At 40.5% G+C, this 22,484-nt stretch overlaps 1 protein-coding gene across 1 annotated transcript in view; it reads left to right on the top strand.

Moving 5' to 3' along the window:
• Positions 1 to 19,164, top strand: part of adarb2 (adenosine deaminase RNA specific B2 (inactive)) — a 275,159-nt gene extending 255,995 nt beyond the window's left edge. Inside the window, exons 8-10 of the mRNA XM_036582349.1 lie at positions 6,527 to 6,708; positions 15,848 to 16,029; positions 18,843 to 19,164. Of these exons, the coding sequence (XP_036438242.1) occupies positions 6,527 to 6,708; positions 15,848 to 16,029; positions 18,843 to 19,019 (541 nt within the window). The 3' untranslated portion in view covers positions 19,020 to 19,164. The remainder of the gene's footprint in view (positions 1 to 6,526; positions 6,709 to 15,847; positions 16,030 to 18,842) is intronic.
• Positions 19,165 to 22,484: the final 3,320 nt, after the last annotated feature.

Here is a 22,484-nt window from a genome sequence, read left to right as displayed (position 1 = left end):
TTCTGCAGCACTTGGTTGACTTGTCATAATTGATGGAACCATGAATTCTGCTCTACAGAAAATCCTGAAGGAGAATGTCCATCTGTCAGTTTGTGACCTGAAGCTCAAGTGCATTTGGGTTATGTGGAAGGACAAATGTTCTGAAACATCAAACAGTGTTTTGTCCCCTTAGAAATTTGGAAATACACCACTGAAGGCCCTGATGTACTACGTGCACAAGCTCACTAAGCTTGCAGTTTATGGGCCACGTGCATGAAAAACAGCAATATGCACAAATTGTTTCAGGATCGGTTATTGTCAGTGTGGCTGTTTACATATTCCGCTCTGTTTATTAAAGTTTGAGGAATGATAGTGGCAGCCAGTTTGCGTGTAATTTTCTCTGCCTTTTTAGTTATAAATTAGCAGGCAGTTTCTTAAAAACCTATTGTTCGGAAATTTCATCTAGCAATAACAGCAGACACAATAGGAAGACAGAGAGATGAGAGAGCAGTGGAGGGAATATTTAATTTCACCAACACTGCTGTTTGTGATACACTCTGCGTCACACATACACACTAACATGTCACTACCATGTCAATGTCACTGCAGCACTGAGAATGACCAAGCACCCAAGGAATACCTGCCTAGTGGTGGTCCTTTTCGGGTCCTGACCTTTGATGAAAGTGGCACAAATTAGACAGAGAAGCTACACTGGACTGCAATCTGTAACTGTGGAAGTACAAAGAGCACCTATCACTGGTACGCAGGGGGAAACATTTGCTCAAGCTGCTGCCCCTTTTGTCTCAAATTAAATAGTGCCCCTTTTGATAAGCTCTAAATACTTAATATGCTGTTATGCAGAGCGTGTGTAATATTTAAAACTGTCCCTGTAGCAGGATCGCACAGTGCAGGTTGGTTTGCATGCTCAAATGTCTTTTCTTTTTTTTTGCATGCCACTTTCAGTTCATATCATACGGCTCTGGATCTGTGTGAAAAATACAAAAATATAGAGTAATTCTCCCTTAAATTTTAAAACTTCTGTTATGAATGGCAATATCAAAGATGTCATAACAAAACACCTACATTATAAAAGTAATCCTAATGCCATTTTAAGTTAGTGTTACTTCCAAGCTTGGCCAAGGCTTTCCTGGCTAGCCAACTGGCAACTGGGTTACTCTTTCTTTTACAGTCCCTTCAGTTCTAGGTATTAACCAGGTAAGCAAACTCCAAAGTACTAGTTAACATGATGGTAAGTTCCAGGGTAGTCTAAGTAAATTACATTAAAATGCCAAACAGGTTCTAGCTATCAACTAAGTACGAACGAAAAAGATTACTTTGCAGCTATTTTATGCTAAAAAAGTACTGGCTAGTTAAATTGCATAAAAAGAAAAGTACAAATAGTCTTGTATAGTATATACCAGTCTATTACATAGAAACGAAACTGATCCTGGGCTGTAAAAGAAAGCAGTGGTCCTTACTGTGGTTATATTGAGTCATTTTACTTCAGAAAACTTTGTGTGAATCTTTGTATTTTGTGCCATCATTTTACACCATACAACTTAGCTGCTACTTTAAAGTGTTTGAGAATTACTTTCCTGCTTAAACAAGACTTTACATTCAAATCTAGTGTATGTTTCTACTTAATATGTTACTCAGAATAAGTATGATATATCGTACTAAATCAACTTAAAACCTGTTGGACATTTCAGTAATTCTAGATGGCCTTGGTACTTACCACCATGATACCCAAAACTATTCTGTAGTACTTTGGAGTTGCTGTCATCACTCAGTGTTTATGCACAGATTGGTTTTTGGAGTAACACAAATAATCAAACAGTAAAATAATGGTTGAATCAAGAGTTTGAATTACACTGCATTGCCACTGTAATCATTTAATGATATATTTACTAGGATTAGGTTTGTTCTTGGTTCTTGAAACAAAATAAATCACTTGAATAGACATTACATTTCTATACCCAGAAGGGAAAAAATCATTAATGAACTTTTTAAGTTGGCTTGATTAAACCATTTCAGTGAAATCTCAATTTTGGTGCTCAGGTGTTGCTATCCTGGGTGGTGCCAATATTTGTGGAGGCTTGACTTTTTTTGTTTATTTGTTTGTTTTGTTCTCGATATGGAAAATGAAACTCAGATCTGCATACAGAATAGCACAGCATTAGAATAACTTTGTCTATAATGTTACATTCATATACTGAAAAAATCCTAATATAAGCTCTTCCAGAAGTGCCCCCACAAAGTACCCTTTAAAATCACCTTGGGCCTGCCCCCAGCAGTGTCCACACCACTGGCATCTATGTGGTAACTGGACCTTAATTGGACATGTTTGAACTTGCAGCTGAGATTGTACATTTCATAACTAAACTAAGTATTTTATAACTGGAATTCTGGGCAGACATCATTAATCAACTCAAAAACTCCAAAGCAGCTGAACTGGACTTTTGAGCTGCATTTGTGAGAGGTTTTTTTTTGTTATCTCTTACACAGCCTGATTTCTGTCCCTCTGTGTGTGAGGCAGGTCGTGTGCACAGAGGTGAACCTTTCCCCCCCTCAAAGCTCTGTTAATTTGACCGATTTGATTCAGTCGGTCAGAGCTGGGAAGAGTTTGATTAAATCTGGCCAGGTCACGGTCTGGGGTGAAAGCAATTACTTTACAAAAAAATAGAATAATACGAAAAGGGGCATCCGCCTTTCTTCCACGCCAAGCTCTCTGCCACTCTTTGTCCCTTTTATACCCCTGTAAATGATCCCTCTCTGCCGTTGGAGAGACTGGAGCTTTAAGGGAGAGCTGATCAAGGTCATCATCAAGAGCAGGGCTGAGAATGGAGCCTAAACTAACTGGCTCTGTTTCACTACTGTTATATAGTACCACAGGCCTGACCATCACTCAGGACTCATACAGTGTTTCTTTATATCCTCTGTCAGCCTGTCATCATACTTAAAGCCTGACTCAGTCCATTACCACACCTTCCTACCTCACTTCTAAATCAGAATCAGAATCGTTTATTGAGCACATGGTGGCAGAAATAGCAACAGAACACTCTAAAGGAACACTGCAGTATTTTTCACCCCATCTCTATCTGCTGTATGTAAACTTGTGGGGATAGACCTGATCTCGAAACACGAATTCACATCTGGGGACAACTTGTTAAACTTTTGGTTGGTATAGTCTAGTGGGTAACACCTCTGCCTCCTACGCTGTAGACTAGAGTTCAGTCCCCTAACTGGGCAAGCACCCTAGACTATAGCAGAGTGCCCAATCCTGGTCCTGAAGATCTACCACTCTGTAGACTTCAGATCCAACATATCTGGCTCTAATACTCAGATGCCCCTGAAGGCCTTCATTACCTGGATCAGGTGTGTTTGATTAGGGCTGGAGCTAAACTGTGCAGGGTGGTAGATCTCCAGGACCAGGACTGGGGAAATCCACACTTTACCAATAAGTGTCCTTGGGCAAGACTCCTAACACTACCTTCGCCTACCTGTGTAAATTGATCAAATTGCAAGTTGCTCTGGATAAAATGCTGTAAATGAGTTGGGTTGCCGCAAAAAACACCTCAAACAAGATTACGCCCCCTCTTAAACCAGCCCCCGAATTACTCTACTGCAGTGTTATTTTAATGTTCGGAGTACAGGTGATAATACAAACAAAACAAGCTAGCTCATGAGCTCATGGAACCGGTAATGTGTAGTAAACATTTTGATCTGCCCTTTAGGAGATGTTTGAATCCAATGAACATCAACAAAAAATACCCAGTTCCATGGAAAAGATCAATTAACAAACAGATTTTATTTAAACATGTAAATGAAGGACAGAATTAAAATGATGACCAAGACAAGACCCAACTTGAGTACTACAACATGAGCAATTACATAAAAGAAAATATACAGTTACAGCTATCAAATTACACTAAAACTGAAGTTGATGCACACATGTATTTACATAAGCTGTACTGCTGTAATCCATCTGTAACAGTGAATACATCACCAGTAGTTACATTGTTCTTTCATGTATTGTTAATCTGTAACTACACAGCTATTAGTAACACAATAATAAATATTTTAATAAATAATAATAATGCTTATGCTACATGCTTATTTTTTTTTTTGGGGGGAGGGCGCTTTTCAGCCATGATAACTTACATTAATGGGCTATCGACATTTTCTCTGCATATTTCTTTTTTTTTTTTAATTCCTGTAATATATAAAAGTGTTTAAATAATATAATAAAGGCACAGTACAGTACAGGTTTATATCTGTCTCCTTAGTTTAGGGAAGTAAAGGAACGTGCACTGCTTTTATTTTCCCCGAATTATGGTCGCCGTGGTGATTATTATTATTTTGCGAAAGAGCAAAGGTATGTGGAGCTGATTGAGCGGAGTGGATGTTTAATTAAGTCGATGACTGCTTTAATTGAAGGCTTAAATGGCTTTGCTTATGAATATGATCCTTTATATTCCGTCGAGTTTTATGTAGATGAACACATTATTTTAATGGCCTCGCACGTTTTACAGGGCGAAGGAGAGAGGACGGCGTAGAGGGAAGTCTGAGGGAGGGATGGGGGTGAGGGAGGACACCCCTGCCAACCCCTTTAAGTTCGTACACAAGCCAGATGGCTGTCTTTTCTTGCATGAGATTAAAAGATGTTTCTAATTCACAGCGTTGAATCCTGGGCAAATGGATATCACAGGGCTCAATCATGTCTGTTCTAAAAGAGCCACAGCAGGGAGAGAGAGAGAGAGAGAGAGAGAGAGAGAGAGAGAGAGAGAGAGAGAGAATAGGTGAGAGAGATGCTGCAGATTTGTTTCTGAGGTACACAGGCTTGTGCTGGAGACGTTCCTGGAAAGCGGTCGATGTTAATTGACTGCTCGGGGAGGCAAAAACTATAATGGCTCATTATTAGGCGTGAACAGAGATGTGAGCGAGAGAGGTGATTGCAATAATTACAGACACGATAAAAAGACATTAATTAACCAAAAGAACAATGGTGAAAAAATTAGCAGCATAATGTTTGTCAATGATTGTCTTTTCGTTAGTTCATTAGCTTATGCATATGAGAACACAAGCAAAGGAGCAAAACAGCTTCAACCAGGGAGCAAAATTCAACCTCAATAATTCAGGCATTCATAAAATATTTTCTTCTTTCTAATGCTTTCATTTAATCATGAGGTCGCAATTAAAGCCATACGGTGTCATTTATCACCTCGTGGTAAAATATGCCTTGTGTTTTTTTGGGATCTGATGGCATTTTGTTCCTTCCTCTCCTGCATTCCTGTAGCAGGTGACTGGTGAGTATGCAAACACGGGCATGTGCTTTGTCCATGCTATGCCAATGTGGGCTTTGCAGTGATGAAGATGATGCTGTGACCTCTGGGTTTGTGTGTTACATTAAGATACATCATGTTTGTGCACACTGCACGTAGATATTAGCTCTGACTGAGGTGCATTTATTTATTTATTTATTTATTTACAGACCCGATTCTAAAGTTGATAAGTAGGTAAAATGCAAATATAAACAGAAAGCAGTTTGCAAATACTTTTTGATCCATATTCAGTTAAAAACAGTACAAAGACAAGATATTTAATGTTTCAACTAATTAACTTTATTGTTTTTCACATATATGCTTATTCTAAATTTAATACCTGCAACACAGTCCACAAAAAGTTGGGACAGGAGCATGTTTACCTTTGTATTACATTACGTTTTCTTTTAACATATGAATGTTATTACCACTTTAATTTTGACAGACCTAGTACATACATTATAGGCTGGACTACAGAACTTAGAAAGTGATAAGTAGTCCATAAACACGTTGACCCTAAAAGTCACCTGCTCATCCACTGTTTCTTCTGAAATCAAGGGTGTTAATAGTGAGTTTGTGGCCCTTTGCTGCAGCAACAGCCTCTAATTCTTCTGGGAAGACTTTACACTTGATCTTGGAACATTGCTGAGAGGATTTGATTGCTTTCAGCCACCAGAGCATTAATGAGGTCGGGTACTGATGTTGGATGATCAGTTCCGGATCACTCCATCTCATCCTAAATGTACTGGATGGAGCTCCATCACTCCAGAGAACACAGTTCAACTGCTCCATAGCCCAATGCTGGGGGGCTTTATAGCCCTCTAGCTGCTGCTCAGCATTGAGCATGGTGACCTCAGGTTCATGTGCTGCTGCTCCAGAGCATCTAATTCTATTGGTAATGCTTTATGGGCGGTGAGTGGCTGAATTCACTAATTAGAGTGTCTGGCATTTCCACAGACATAACAACCAAAACTCTTTCCTAAAAATCAACAAGTACATTTGTTTTGTCTGGCTAGACTGTGACTGCACACTGAAATTGACCCGATGAGAACATCATTTCCACATGAATAAAAAAAAAAAATACATCAGCAAACTTTAGTCTTTCAGTTTAGTCTTTTAGTTTGGCAATAACTGTGTATTTTATTACTGTGGAAATTATTATTATTATTATTATTATTGTACTTAATGCTGTTTCTCTCTCTTTCTCTCTCTTTTTATTTATTCAGATGGAACGTGCTTGGCCTGCAGGGGGCGCTGCTTAGTCACTTTGTGGAGCCAGTGTATCTGACCAGTCTGACGGTGGGCAGTTTGAGACACACCGGTCACCTCTCCAGAACACTCAACCAGAGGCTGGAGAGACTGGGGCCACTTCCGTCCTGCTACCGCCGCAACCAGCCGCTCCTCAGCAGTAAGGGCAGCTTCACATACTTTCTCTTTTTAATTAGGCCTGAAACCTGGGTCACAACCTGAATAGAGCCTGACAACTTCCTATCTGAGTCCAAGTTTGTCCCAAGCCTAACAAATCATCATTCAAAGTGTCGAATAAAACCTTACGTTGTTAATGATAACACCAGGTAGATTACCATGAGATAATAACCACTATTAGATAATAAATAAATAAAAATATGTATGTATTGATTTAATAAAACAATAATCAAATTAATTTCAAATCCTTCAAACAGCTCAAACATCTTTAATCTGGCTAAACTTTCCATGCTGTGCTGTTTCTGTGCCATGTTGACACAGGCTTATGTTGGCTTTCACCTAAACAGGCCTAAGACCTTTTCCATATATAGAACGTTACATAATACTGTACAAATTATTCCTTTTTCAGCATCAGGAAAGAAAGAAGGAAACATATACTTAACAGTAAATTATACAGAAGCTTCAGCACCTAAATATAATATTTTTTCAGTATTGAGTTTGTCCACCCTTTACCTTTATTACAGCTTGTTGTACTTTTAGGAGACTCACTTTCAGTTTTTTTTAAAAATCAGTGGGAATATTTTTCACACCTCCAAAGTTCAGTCTTAGAAGCTGGTTCAGCATTTTCTGCTTCTCATGATCTAAGTAATCCAAACGCATTCAGTGATATTGACTGTGGACTCTGGGGTGTCTATTGTCTATTGTTCTGAGAACACCAGCAGCTTCTGGGTTTTATTTGCGGTTCTTCTTTTTTCCTTTTCTCAGTAACAGCTTCTCAACAGCTACGCATCCTTTCAGACCCATAGCGCTGAGTCGTCTTCTCACAGTGGAAGGATGGACAGAAACACCTGTTGATTTTTTCAGATCTGAAGCAGCTTGATTTTCTCCTCTCTCTCAAAGATGAAAACACTGAACTACACTAAACTCTACTCAGTTGATTATTATCTTAGTTTGTGAGTTCAGACCATGCCTTCAACATGGTGGTAGTATGAGAGAAGACAGTTTTGAGGGAAGTGGGGAGAGCTCTGAGAACATGGGCTGGCGTTTTGGGCAGCTTCTGCCGATTGCTAGAAGGCCAGACCCCCCTCATGGCTGTAGCAGGACTGATGTAGAGCTGAGGAACAGGGGGCATGCGGGAGATTAAAACTGTTTTAAGGTAATGAAAATAGGAAGAAGAATATGAGTAAAGAGAAAACCTGCAGCAGGGGGATAATGCAGGGTACAAGACATTATGAGAGGAAGGCGGGCTCTGAGAAGCTGAAGGTGAGACGTGAACCCGACCCCAGGCCGACACACATTTGAAATGATATTTCAAGATCTACTCTCTCTCTCTCCATCTTCTCTCTCTGCGACACACGTCAAATTGTATCCCCTGAGGGTCCCCTGCTCTAATAATACCTGAATCAACTCATCAGCTGATGCCTGAGATGAATTAGCTGTGTTAGAACAGGGGAAACACTAGAGCCGGCAGTGCTGTGGTCTGCGAGTGTGTTTTGACACCAGTTCTCTAACATGTGCAGGAAAGCTCAGGCGCACAGGTGATAGTTCCTGAGTTGTGTGACTGTGAGAGACAAGTGTTGAACACATGAAGGTGAAGTTGATACAGATTTATTGAATTAGGCTCCATTTACACCAGCCTTTAACATGGTGATCCAAACATAAGTCGTTAAGTTCAGGTGTGAACTGGATCTAATGTGTTTTAGATCAGATCACTTTAGGGATGCATATGCCAAATAACATTTGTAGTGCGAATACTGAAGGGTCCCAGTGTGTCCTCGAGAGCAACGAAGGACTGTCTAATCAACTGTATCTTCAAAGCAGACGCAGAAGCCCCTGCCGAGATTCTTTCTTAATCTTCTCTCCTTTTATCCCTGTTTATAAGCTGTGTTAGCAATCCATAGGATATAAACATTTATAACAGCTCGTACATTGAGTGTGGTAAATATGAGTGGCACCCACCTTAAAATTCCAATCATAATGAACACACATTCGAGACGCATGGAAATGGCAGATAAAAACAGCTTTTCTCACTGTCCACTTGTGATCAGATCACTCTAGATGAATGTTAATTCCAGGTGTGAACAGGGCCTTAACAGTTCAACAGGATGGAAACTGTACATCAAAATGATTTGATTCAATTTTTTTAATTATAATTACTCAACGTATCATGACATCTCACGATTCACCAAGATTCAGTTTGATTTGGCTGCATTTTTTCGGTATGATTCAGGTGATTTATTATTGGTCTTTAAATGGACTGAATACGCAAGTGTGATGTTTGTTTGTTTTTTGCATACAGTTGTAAGACCTTTGGTCAAATAAAAACATTTGTTGAGTTTCTAAGTGAAAAAAAGTTCATCCTCCACAGGGAACGAACTTAAATATGGCATTTTTCTTCTCATTTTAATGCACAGTTTCAATTTATGTGCTGAATTTACACATAACATATAAAATGTGGCATAACTTTGGCACATTTGAAGTTTTCTGTTCTTTCAATGTGTTAATTTCAGTAAATAAGCACTAATTGTGTATTTAAATGTGCAGAAGTGTGTTCTCTTTCGAGGATGTGTTAACTTATTCTGACTTTGACTAAATATACAAAGACTAATTAGGATAAAGGATTTCAGCACCTTGGCCAGCTCCCAGCAGCTCTGGGTGACCTATTCAGTTGTTAATCTTAAGGCTCTCCATTGACTACTATAAATGATTTAGCAAGTACTATCTAAGGTATTCATGTGCAAAAGTGTGAGCACCCCCAGTCCAAGTACAATTTGTTGATGTTGTAACACATTCTTTACTGGGAATAAAATAGAAGGTGGCATTTTTCTGCTACTTTTAGTGCACAATTTCTATTTATTTGCTGAGTTTAACATAATGGAAACAAGAAAACAGAAACTTAAAAGGTGCCATAACTTTTGCACAAGCCACATTTGATCTTTTCATTTTTCCCCAAAGTGTTAAAATCCAGAAGTGTGTTCTCTGTAGAGGATGTGTAACTTATTCTCACTTAGAAAATCAACAGAACCTGCAATTTGACTGAACTATTTTATACAACTGTATGTAGGTATAAGAGTGAAGAATGGAAGATTGGACCCACTGATTGGACCCAAAGAGTTTAAAGAGTTAACCTCCAAAATATCAGACTCTTGCTCTGGTTATTAAAGTCTTAAAGCACAAGTGAAGTATTGCTGATCCAGCAAAGAGGCCCTACTGATGAGGAACAGTCTTGGTAGTTAAGCACGTAGTTTATTAACAAGAACCTTGACAAATGTGATAAATTGCATTACATGGTTTGGTAAGTACAATTCTGTGAAAGTGTCTGTTTCAGTGTTTGGAAACTGGCCACACCATTACAGCCGTTCCTGAGTAGCGCTCAAAGAACGTACGAGTCTGTATTCAGTGCCAGATTTCGTATTAGTGACAGCAAAGAGCTGAAGGTCTGTTTCTGTGTGAGAATGTGTTTACCCACAAGAACCTCCGCTAGAGGGAAGAACCGTGACCTTTACATAGCAAACAAGCAAAGAGCCAAGCACGCACATGCACACCCAAACACTCAGTGACCCACACCGCCCGACTCTGACTGCCCTCCAGTAGTCGTGACATAAAAAAAAGGGCAGAAAAACTGTCTTCACTCTCCTGCCTTCTTGCTCTCTGTGGCCTCCGCACTATTGGATCTGTCCTTCTTCCCCATAATCAATCTAATCACATGCCTTATCAGCTCCATTGTGGAGAGGAGGGTTCCGCCACGCGGCTGGTGGCCTGCGCACCTCTGCTGCAGCCTTTTCAGCGGGCTGTGATGAGCTCTTCCTCCATTGTGTGGGCTCTGTTGTTGGGGGGGAAATGGCTTGGTTATTTTAAGCCCCGCTGTCATAAAGAACAGAGGTCCCCAGGAGCGGCACGAGCTATTATCACTGAGGAGCAAAGCACTCCTTCCCTCAATCAATGAGGATGTCCTTCAAACACAGGTCACGCGTGCACTACAGAGCCTGCTTTTTAACACTTACAAGACTTATCTGCTTACAGTTAAAGCTGGATATAAACAGCCTTATAGCCTTAAATTTTGTCATTTACATTCATGGCATTTAGTAGACGCTCTTTTCCAGAGCAACGTGCAATTTGATCATTTTTACACAGCTAGGCAAAGGTAGCATTAGGAGTCTTGCCCAAGGACTCTTATCGGTATAACGTAGGGTGCTTGCCCAGACAGGGAATTGAGCTCCATTCTACAGTGTAGCAAGCAGAGGTGTTACTCACTACACTATACCGTCCACTGCTCTTATACTCTAATAATAAATAAAAGGTTCCTAATTGGTTCTGGTTCCTGTACAATCCCAGGAAGAACCTTAAATTGTTGGGCACACTTGCACGTCTCACTTACAATAATGGTTCTGTACAGAAGATCCATTGCTTTGAAAGTGGGTTCTTCGATGGCATCACATCAAAAAACCTTTTATGGCACCTTTTATTTTTTTATTAGAGATATTACTGTTGTTCTGCTGTACTATTTACAAGTAATGGTGTCACTTTTGTTGTACTATTTAACAATTACTTGATGTCACGCCTCCTGCTGGCTTAGCAGAGACTAACACGCCGCACTTCTTTCAGAACGCTAACTCCCAGAATCATCTGGGGGAATCACATGACCACAGACTCTCAACCTATCCACGTTCTCATTCACCTGATGATTGATTGTTGACACCTGTTCTAGTGCCTATATAACCTGTTTGTGTCTGTAGCCTTATTGCAAAGTGTTGTTTCAGTCTACTGCGTATCACCAAGCCTTTATTTCTGTGTTTGACATCCCGGTTTGTTTTCTTGCTTGTTTTCTCGTTCTCAGTTCCAGCCTGACCCCTTTTTGACTTGTTTGTGTAGTGACCTCTAGCTTGTGTTCTCTCAGTCTGGTTTAGCTTAGCCTGCATTTCCCCGTTTGCCCGTTTATGGACCCTTGCCTGTTTTTGTGCTATGATTAGCCCTTATTAATTTTATTTTAACCACAGCCTGCACTGTGAGCGTCTGACTCTTTCAAAGCCGCCACAATTGAATACATAGTTATGTAATGAATTACATTCAATAAATCAGCACAATATAGAAAGTTTAACTTTGGGATTTCTATTTGAAAGCATTGCATTATGAATACATTTGTTAAAACAGAATATAGACTTAATTTTGGACAGCTGATTATTTTATTCTTTGTTTTACTTTATATTACGTTTTATTTTATGTATTTATGATGTATTGGCTGCTATTAATGTTTAACCCAGTGCTTCCTTAACAGGTTTTATTCAGCACCAGAGGTGGGTAGCAACTAGTCAGACTTACCCAAATACATGTACCTGAGTAAAACATTGATAAATTTGTACTCTCCTGCGTATTTTTATATTATAATACTTTTACTTATGCACAAGTATATTAGTGAGTAAAGGAAACTACGTTTTTCTCAGTTACATTTTAGCCATTCATATTTAGATACTTCCTTTTTTGTGTTTAATTTCAGTATTTGGTGATGTAACATTGGGAGAGACAAAAAGGAAAGATGTATGTGCAAGTCCTTGGAATTATTAACAAAACACAATTATTGAAAACAATAGAGTACATTAGCTGCAGATCACTGTTAAACCTCTTTAAACGTCCCCAGTGTACTGTAGGTTTTTTAAAACTGCCCATTCACTTGAACTAGACACCTGGCATCCTCTGCTCTGTCCCATAGATCATTGTTGGGGAGGGGATGGGAGCGCACATTATATTGCAGTGCATGCTGGGAACTGTAGTACAGCTCATGGTGAAATAGGAAAATATTAATAGAAAATGAAAATAATCTTGCGGGCGGAATAGGATCGTGTCCATGGGCCTTGTGTTTGACACATATGCTGTAGAGGATTTATTCACTTATTTTCACTTAGAAAATCAACAAAACGTGAGAGGTGTTCAAACTGTTGCATACAATTGAAGCTAGCATGCTGTTTTTAGCGCTGTTGAATTCAGGCGAGAGGCACTTTGTTTGTTAAAAATGATGAAAACTTACGTGGCATCATGGCCAAATTGAAGGGCAGGAATGGCTTAAAGGCCATGAAATTTATCCTGCAGTTATGGCACAGAAACAAATGATTACAGTGGGAAAACTGCCGGTTGCGGCGACGTAAGAGGCACGAGACGATCTGCCTTGTGCAAAGACGTGCATTGTGAGGAAAACGCACTCAATTAAAGCTGAAATAACTGTTAGTGGAGATAGTCTCCATAAAGGGCAAGTCACAGAACAATGTCTGGCGCAGGAATTGATCAAGATTTTCATGGAAGAAAAAAATTAAATGGTCTATTAGAGAGATATAGGAGCGGAGTCAATGAGGGATGTAAAATGAGGCATGAATGGACAGAAAGAAAGAAGGAGAGGCAGAGAGAGAGAGAGAGAGAGACAGAAAGAGAAAGACAGAGACAACAGAAAGAGAGAGAGAGAGAGAGAGCAAGAGAGAGAGTCTATTACCGCATAGAAAAGCAATAAGAGACAGGATCATTGTCATGGTGGCAGGCAATTCATTCCACCTGTTCGAGGAGGCATAGAAAAAGAGAGAATTGAGACTCGCGCATGCAAGGCGCAGGCTAGGTGGGGGATTATTCCACAGCTAGCAAAGCAGCTCGATCTGTTTGCCAACACTCAGAGCTGGTTTCATCATGTGCTTCGTTCTCGATCTGTTTACTTTCTGACTCAAATACATGCTTGAAAAGATGCTCTGGGTTTAGAGTGTCAAATATTTGATAAAAAGCTTTAGTTCAGACATACAGCACATTTATGTGCAAGTGTCTTTTCAGCTGTCAAACAGCCAGACGCTACATCTACACTGTGGTTTTATTTCTCAGACAGACGTTGCACTTTTCATTATAAACGATAGAAATAAAAAGACCCGTATCCCGCAGAACGTCTCCGTCAATGTAACAGCCTCGCTCCTGCTTTGAGCCTTTCTGTGTGTTTCAGCACGGCGCAGATCTCATGGCACTACATGTGTCACTGCTGTCTGTTAGCAGGGTGCTAACGTGTTGTCAACCTGTGCAGTGTCCTCAGCTCTAAGTGCTCAGATGGAGTGCTAGGCTAATTGGCGGAGCAAAGAGGTGCTGATTGAGGAGTCTGAGAGAGCTTTTGTGTCTGCGGCTGGTGTTTACCATGAAGATAGCGCCGACGCGCTTACGCCACTAATGAAACGCTCAAGCACTCACATGCAATTAAGCAGGCTAGAGTGACCTGCCTCTCTCTGCTATACCACTCTAATGCTCTCTCTCTTCTCAAAGTGGTCTGCCTCTCTCTTGATCATATACGCGTTCTCTCAGGCTCTCATTCGTTAGCATATGCGACTGGCGTTCTTGGGAAAGATGAGCAAAAACAGACTATGAAGAAATGACTTTAGTGACACTTTATTTGGATGGCTGCCCAAAACTTTCTGGTGATACTTGATTATCAACAACATTAAGGTTAGGTTTAGGAGTAGGTGTAGGTTTTGCACTGAGGTTAGAGTTAGGTTTAGGGTTAGGGACAGATTTAATAGAACCTTTCACACACTTCAAGTTTGGTTGCATTTAATAGGTATTTAATTAAAGGTAGACTAGGTATCTACAAAGCATCTACAGTGGACCATCTAAATAAAGTGTTACCATGACTTTGTTGTTAATCAGCTTAAGCACATGCTAATCTTTAGGAGTTCTTAAAGAACAAAAAAAAACAACAACCACATATGCCTGGAACAAAACATCACTTAGACTTGTTATGGAATTGAAAATTCAGAAAAAAAAGATCTTTTAGGAAAAACACAGAGATGGGTTTGGTGTAAAAAGAGTGGAGGTCGTACAGAAAAGAACCTAGTGCCTGTGGAGAAGTATGGTGGTGGGTTTGTGATGTTGGGGAAGTGTTTTCTTCTGGAGGCCCTGGAAATCTTGTTAAGGTATATAAGTATCATAGACTCCTTCAAATTAAAATCTAAATTTTAGATCCAGTAGAATCCAGGATACATCCAAATTCACAAAACAGTGGGTTAAAGTGGCCATTCCAGTCCCCTGACCTAAACCCAGAGTGGAACCCTCACGGCCTTCTAGGCCTAATGATTTCTCTGAAATAAAAAAAGGATATACGTGTCTGTAGATTTTTATATATTATAATGATCATGATTGCTGTATTTAAACTCTGCAAGTGCTATAATACTATAATAGTAAGTTTTGGTAAATTCTTGAAATACTCAACAGAAAATTATCCAGCCAGGATTTTTTCCATGCAATATCTAGGTAGACACAACCAAGCGAGTTCTCCCATTAGAAGGCCTAATGTATCTGATTAACCACCACCATAATTATAAACTGACAGTGGACTCAACCAATCGTGTTTTGATTCTTAATGGGTGGGACTAGTTTTGACTTGTTAGTGAACCCCATTTGGGCGCTGAGGCTTTTTTCATCGTTTTTTGACCACGTTTTGATGTTTATGGCCTGAAGTACAGACCTGGATCTAATAGTCTTGGTTTCTCACTGCCTAAGCCCACTGAAAACCTGTGGGGTGAGCTGAAGAGGAGAGGCTTCAAGGTATAGACCAAGGATTTTAAAGAATCTGGAGAGAGTTTGTAAAACACTGTGGTCTCAGATTGTGTTTTCCTAATATATCCAGCATTATAATATAAGACTGAGTGCAGTTGGCAACAGGAATATTTTTAAGTCAGTAATTTGCTTCACTGAAAGGTCAGATTACTCCCACATTTGCAGTGAACAACAAAGACATTTTATAGCCTTTTTGCTATATTTGTCCAAGAGTTTTGATCATCCTGGGGGGCACTGTACTCCTCTCACTGTCCCTTGTTTGTTTTCATTATCTTTCTCCAAGAGCACTCTGAAAACCAGACCGTTTGGCATCACTTGACTGTTTCTGTGGTTAAAGTTGTTGATTCTTATGGAAAATAATGAAAAGTCATTAGGTTATGCATGTAATTGCACCTTGAGTTCTTCAGGATCTGGCTGAATTGTGTATGCATGACCATGTTTTACGTCTAGGAGTAAGTGAGCATACACACATGACTGCTACCCACACACAATATTAGTGTATTTAAAGAACAGCAGACTTACGGTAGCTGTTTGCTTCTTGTTGTGTTCTGCAGGTCTTAGCAGCAGTGAGTGGTGGCAGCAGGCGAAGGCTCCATGCTACAGCGTAAACTGGACCGCAGGAGACGACCAGCTGGAGGTGATCAATGCGTCCACAGGGAAACGAAGAGATTGCGGAGCACCGTCTCGACTCTGCAAACATGCACTGTTCACGCGGTGGACCAGACTCTACCGCAAGGTGAGAACTGCTCCTTCTCCAGGAACATCTGGTGACACACCTGAGAAGGTGTGCGCTAGTCCTGTCTGCTCCATTCCTAGGATCCAGACAGATCTTTAGTCCCTTTTTTATTTCCCTGAATTTGTTTTTCATTACAGAAGGACCCTCAAAACCTCAGGTGCTTATAAAATAGAAAAGAAGGATCCTCAGAAGACTTGAGAGTGCTTCACTTTCGCCCTCCAGTGAGAGTATCTCACTCTCAAGTAGTTCTCATTAACAGAGAAGACAGAACACCCTGCATGGCACTGGCTGTTCTTGTAGCGGGTGTGAAAAAATGCTAATGTAACAGTGTCGGTAACAGACAGTAAGCAGGATTGTCCTTTTGTTTGGGTTGACGAGATAATAAGAGAGACACGTAGGAGAGACTAAACCCACACAGACATGGACATAAATAAGCAGCACATCTAACCTAATCTAAATTGCAGACTCGCCTCAAACTTCCCTTGTGAAAATGCGATATGATCTCCAGTAGACCTGCTCGGATACTGAAAGACATATAGGTATCTATATAATTGAAATGTCAGGTTGGTAAAAAGAGTTGTAGCAGTATAATGAAGCCTAAATTTCCCCCGTACTTTTGTTGAGTTTCATAGATAATGGTATGTCGTGCAGAATCAGAAAACACATAAGCAAGTCTATACGAGGTTATTTAGAGGCCTCAGTGTTATGTCATGTTGTGTAGGGCAGCATTGCATCCCTCAGCCTCATGAGTTTGGCAGAATTCACAATTTTTTAATCCTTAATCCTCATACACTTTTGTTTTCTTACTACAATACCCAGCATGCATTACTCAACACATCAACCCACTGGAAATCTACAGTGATAAAGAAATCCACATGATATTCTGCTTCCTAGCAATAATGCTAGCTGTATGCTTTCCTTCCACAATAACCAGCTAGTGGGAAAAAAACACATTTCAAACTATGTGCCCCCCCAAAATCCACTCCAAAGCAGTTGTAGTTTTTTTAAAAGTACTTCCCACCTTCAAGATACACAGTAATGGCCAAATGTATGTGGACAGTGTGAGTTACAGTGTTTTAGCAACACCTATTGCTAAAAGGTGTGTAAAATCAAGCACATAGCCATGCAATCTCCAAAGACAAACATTGGCAAATGAATGGGTCATACTGAAGAGCCCACTGACTCTAAATGTGGTACCATCGGATGCCACCTTTGCCACAAGTCAGTTCATGAACATTCTGTCATCACCACTGGACTCAGGAGCAGTGGAAGTGTGTTCTCTGGAACGATGAATCACGCTTCACTATCTGGAAGTCTAATAAATGAATCTGGGTTTGTTGGAGGTCCAAAGAACAGTACCTACTGAAATGCATAGTGCCAACAGTAAAGTTTGGTAGAGGTGGAATAATAAGCTGGGGCTGTTTTTTTAGGATTTGGGCCCTTTAGTTCAAGTGTAATGTTGATGCTACAGCATACAAAGACATTTTAGACAATTATATGCTTCCAGATTTGTAACAACAGTTTGGATAAGGCCTTTTCCTGTTCCCGCATGACTGTGCCCCTGTGCACAAAGTGAGGTCTGTAAAGACATGAAGAGTCCAGAACCCAGACCTCAACCCCACATGTCGATTTTGAGCCGGACCTTCTCGTCCAACATCACTGCCTGACCTCACAAAGGCTTTTTGACTAATTGGGCACAAATACATACAGACACACTCTAAAATCTTGGGGAAAGCCTCCCCAGAAGAGCTGAGGCTGGTATAGCCACAAAGGGGGCCAACTCCATATCAATGCCCATGATTCTGGAAAGGGATGTCCAAGACGCTTGTATAGGTGTGAAGGTCAGGTGTCCACATACTTTTGCCCATATACTGTACATCATCAGCAGGGTTTTTTCCAGGCTTTAAACTGGAAAATGTCACTCTAGAGAGTATTGTGGCACTACTGCCACCACACAGGAGGTGACATAGCTATAATTGCATTTTTCATTTTGGCCACAATGTTCTTTTACTAACTTGATGGTGTTTGAATCAGGTAGGTGATGATTTAGGCGTGCAGTTAATTACAAGATGCTAATTGCTGGGGTATTACTTGTTAGTTACATTAGCCTCGTAGCCCTGGTGCAAAATGAAATATGCAATCTTCAGACACCAAGCTACACTTGTGCTGAGGGGAAACTACCAAACTATTCCGCTAACATCAAAATTGAGAAGTTTAGGCTTTTACTGTTTCTTAACTTCACCCGGAGTTTGAAGAAACTGTCTGAGTTTATCAAAAAAGTAGCACCAAGTTCTCATCGTAATGAGTTTCACTTTCCAAAAAAGAAAACAAGTAAAGCACAGTCATGGAAATGTATGGAGGAGCTCCGGCTGCTCTACCAAATGGCGGCAGTTAAAGTCTAATGACAGTAGTACTGGTAATCATCTCGAAAAGCACTTGAGCGGCCTCCCATGGCAAATGCTCCGTGAGCACAGTCAGAGACGCAAGAGCAGACACACTAATCTCCCAAAGAAACTTTACTTTTCTTCGCGCCTCTTCGTCTGCTGCAGTCCTTCTATCTCTCTCTCTTTGTGTGTGTGTGTGTGTGCGTGTGTGTATGAGCGCGCGACAAAAGAAATGCACAAAAGCTCAGAGAATGTTCAATTGCTTGTGAAATTTAAATGGGGAGATTACACAGCTGTTGAAGTTCCCTGTTTGTGCCGGCTCATTCGTTTTGTTTTGCTCTCTCACCCCCTTTTCCCTCTCTCTCTCTCTCTCTTTCTCTCTACTTCCACCTTCTCTCCTTCTTTCCCTTTCTTTCTCTCCATCTGCAGCTGGTAGTGTGTGCTCCGGGTTCGAGGGACGTGCCGTTGATGTACTGTGAGGCTAAGCAGGCGGCCGGCACCTATCAGACTGCGAAGGAGCAGTGGGTGCGGGCGCTGCAGGAGAACAGCTTGGGCACCTGGGTCAGGAAACCGCCGGAACAAGAGCAGTTTCTGCTGGCCGCGTGAGACCACAAGAGATCACGTGAGGCTGCACGAGACTGCTTGAGACCGCGTGAGACTCTTTGAAATCACGTGAGACTCCATACAACCACATGAGACCACGCGAGACTGCGTGAGATGACACAAGACTGCGAGAGACCAAACGAGGTCACGTGAGACTGCTGATCTCTTAACTTGCATTCTCAACCCAGCAGTCATGGCAGCCCACTGTCTCCCTTTGTGGCCCCTAACATGGCCCCTCTGCCAGAAACCCACAGGAGAAGACGGCGAGTCACTCTCCAAAACAGGATGCTCCTCGAACGGGAATGGCTCTCACCTCACACTCTCCTTCCAGCAGGGGTCACCATCATTGCCCCTGGAGATCCACCATCCTGTAGAATTGAGCTCCAGCCTTTATCCACCATGATTCCCATACAGTATAAGGGTGTAAATCTCTGACCTACCAGTGATTAGATTATGATTTATTAGGAAACGATTCAGTGCATCATGGAATCAGACCGAACTGAATCCCTGTTTGCATTGTAGGGCACTTGGACCGTTGGCCAACGCTGTAGATCATTACATCAGCTAAGCATATACCAAAGTGATGGAGACCAGGGGTGGCGCTACACCTCTACTGGTGGGGCATAATTGAAGTGCTAGTAGCAGACCTGGATCATCAGGTTATCAGCCCCGGGCACAAATATTTAGTGGCCACCTCTATTTTTTGATTCATAGGTATTTAAGACTGTTTAGTAAACTATTTATTACACCACTTTATAGCACAATGCTAATAAGGGAGTACGGATCCATTTTGGTTACAGATTCAGATGCACAAATATGAGTGCACTGCAAAAAATAGTATCTTGTAAAGTAAGATTATCTTAAATCTAGTCGATATATCCAATATTTCTCCTGATGTGATTGTTGTAAGCTTATTTTAAGATTATTGAATGTATTTCCAAACATTTATTAAGTAAAATTATCTCACTATACTGGCAGATAATTTTGCTTGTTTTAAGAAATGTGCTTGAAACCAGCAAAATTATCTGCCAGTATAGTGAGATAATTTTACTTAATAAAATGACCTAAAACAGGTAGAAAATGTCGAGAAATAAACCCAATAATCTTATAATAAGTGCACAACCATCTCAAAATGGGAAACTCGACTAGAATTAAGATAATTTCGCTTGACAAGATACTATTTTTTGCAGTGTGGAGGAATGATTTACCCCATTAACACAAAAAATAATGTGAAACTGAACTAAATCTAGTCAATATATTTAATATTTCATCATGATTTTGAGATTGTTGTCTCAAAAATTGCTGGTTTCAAGCATACTTCTTAGAATAAGCTACATTATCAATATAGTGAGATTTTCACTTGGTATAATCATTTAAAGCAAATAAAATGTCTAGAAATAGGCTAAATAATCTTCCAATAAGCTTATAACAATCTCAGAAATGAGAAATATAAAGTGTATCGACAAGATTTAAGATAAATTCACTTACCAAAACACCATTTTGTACAGTGCAATGAAAAACAGACAGTAAAAACAATACACCAAGTGTTTTCTTTGGACTGTTGTGACTGAACACGGCCTAAAATCTGTAGTTTGAGTATATCATCATCAATTCAACAGATTCGCTAATAGTCATCTTGAGATGGATATATTTTTACAGCAGTCTTCGCAAGTCTTTGCTTTTGCTGGATCAGGTGTGTGAGATTTTAGGGTCTGCAGGACGGTGGATCTCCAGGGTTGTGCTGGTGACCACGGCCTTACAGCGTCCCCGTGCTCTGCTCACCTGCAGCTGTCACGCCAGACTAAAAGTGTGCGAGCGTGTCTGTGTGGTAACCTTCGCCAAAGTGAAAGGCAGCAGCCATCTTGTCATCACTGGCCCGTTTCCGGATGGTCGGCCCCTGTAGAGTTCTCGCACACTGTCCAATTAAAGGCCCTGTCAGAATGATGCGCCCCCCTCCCCCCACACACACACACACACTACCTTCTCTCCCGCTCTCATACGTAAGCTTTCTTTCTCTCTCTCTCGCTCTCCCTCACAACCTCACTCTCTCTCTATAACGACTCAAAAAAAGGCGGGGGGTGGGGGGGCTTTGACATTGCAAAGACAGGTTAATTCAAGCCCTTTTTGTGTGCAGCGCGGGGAATATAAAGAGAGGAGTGGAGGTAATAGTGACAAGGTAACATAAATGGTGCCATTAAGGCACCCCGGGTCTCAGCAGAGCGCTCGGCGTGCAGGGCTGGTAAAACTCGCTGCTTTAATACCTCTCTCCCTCTTCTCTTCATAGGTGACACGTCGTTTTTCTGTTGCTTTCTTTTGTGTTCCTCTACTGTATATTTACAAAGGGCGCACAGCAGGAGCAATGACCCGTGTTAAGAAGGGAAAAAAGTGTCCCGGCTCGATTTTGAAAGAAAAGGGGGCTGGCGAGAAAATGGAGGGCTTTGAGCTGTAGCAGCTCTGAGATAGTTAAATAAGGCTGATTAGCTGGTTCATGGTTTAATTCACAGTCTCCCAACAGTGTTTCGTAATGGTCCTATTTAACCTGATAAAATACACAAAGTCAGCATGCTAATTCACTTTTTTTCAGCCACGGTTGTGGTGTTCCTCATTAGCGGGCACTGACCTCTTTGTGCACCTCCATGTGATGCTAGTTTAAAGGGGAATTCCACCAACTTTTCTGCAAAGTCATTTACAGTGGTTTGACGTGCAGTGCTCCATTGTAAAGAAACATACACAGTGGTGGTGATGGGAACCAGACATCTGAAGAGGTCTGAGTTTAATGCCCCTAAAAGCTCCTTTACAGAAGGTTATTATAGGCAGTGTTTACTGATGCCTATATATATATATATAATATATAATATATATATATATATATATATATATATATAGATAGATAGATAGATAGATAGTCGCTGTCCAAAGAAAAACATCTCCAAAATGGTACCTTTACAGGAGAAGGCAAAGTAAGTTAATGTAAAGAGATTTTATTCCTCTTATTTATATATTATAAATATAATTATATATATATTCCTCTTACATATATATATAGATAATTCTACCAAATTGGTTCACACTTTACTAAGTGACTAGCTTTTTAGCTAAACTAGCTAACACACACAGCTTTGAACAGCCGTACACATATAAAATCATAATAATTGCATTAAAACAAAAAAAGTTTTCTTAACTTTTTCTTAACTATTCTCAATGTTACAAGCTGATTTTCAGACTTTGGGACAAATTTACCTCAAAACAATGAGATCTAACTGCTCACTATGTGGCCATGAGGGACAGGGATGCAGCCTTACTTCCTGCTCTAAAATGCAGGGGCGTGGCTAAAATGAGGCTCCGCATAAGGACTAAAACTCTTTGTGTTTCGGTATTGACATGACAACAAGGGACAGCATTTTTTAAATAAAGTATTTTATTTCAAAATTAAACTCATGATAAATCTACATCTTTCAACATTAACAG

The sequence above is a fragment of the Colossoma macropomum genome, unplaced genomic scaffold, assembly GCF_904425465.1.
Source record: "Colossoma macropomum unplaced genomic scaffold, Colossoma_macropomum, whole genome shotgun sequence".
Taxonomy (NCBI): domain Eukaryota; kingdom Metazoa; phylum Chordata; class Actinopteri; order Characiformes; family Serrasalmidae; genus Colossoma; species Colossoma macropomum.
This window is presented reverse-complemented; position numbering and strand designations above follow the sequence as displayed.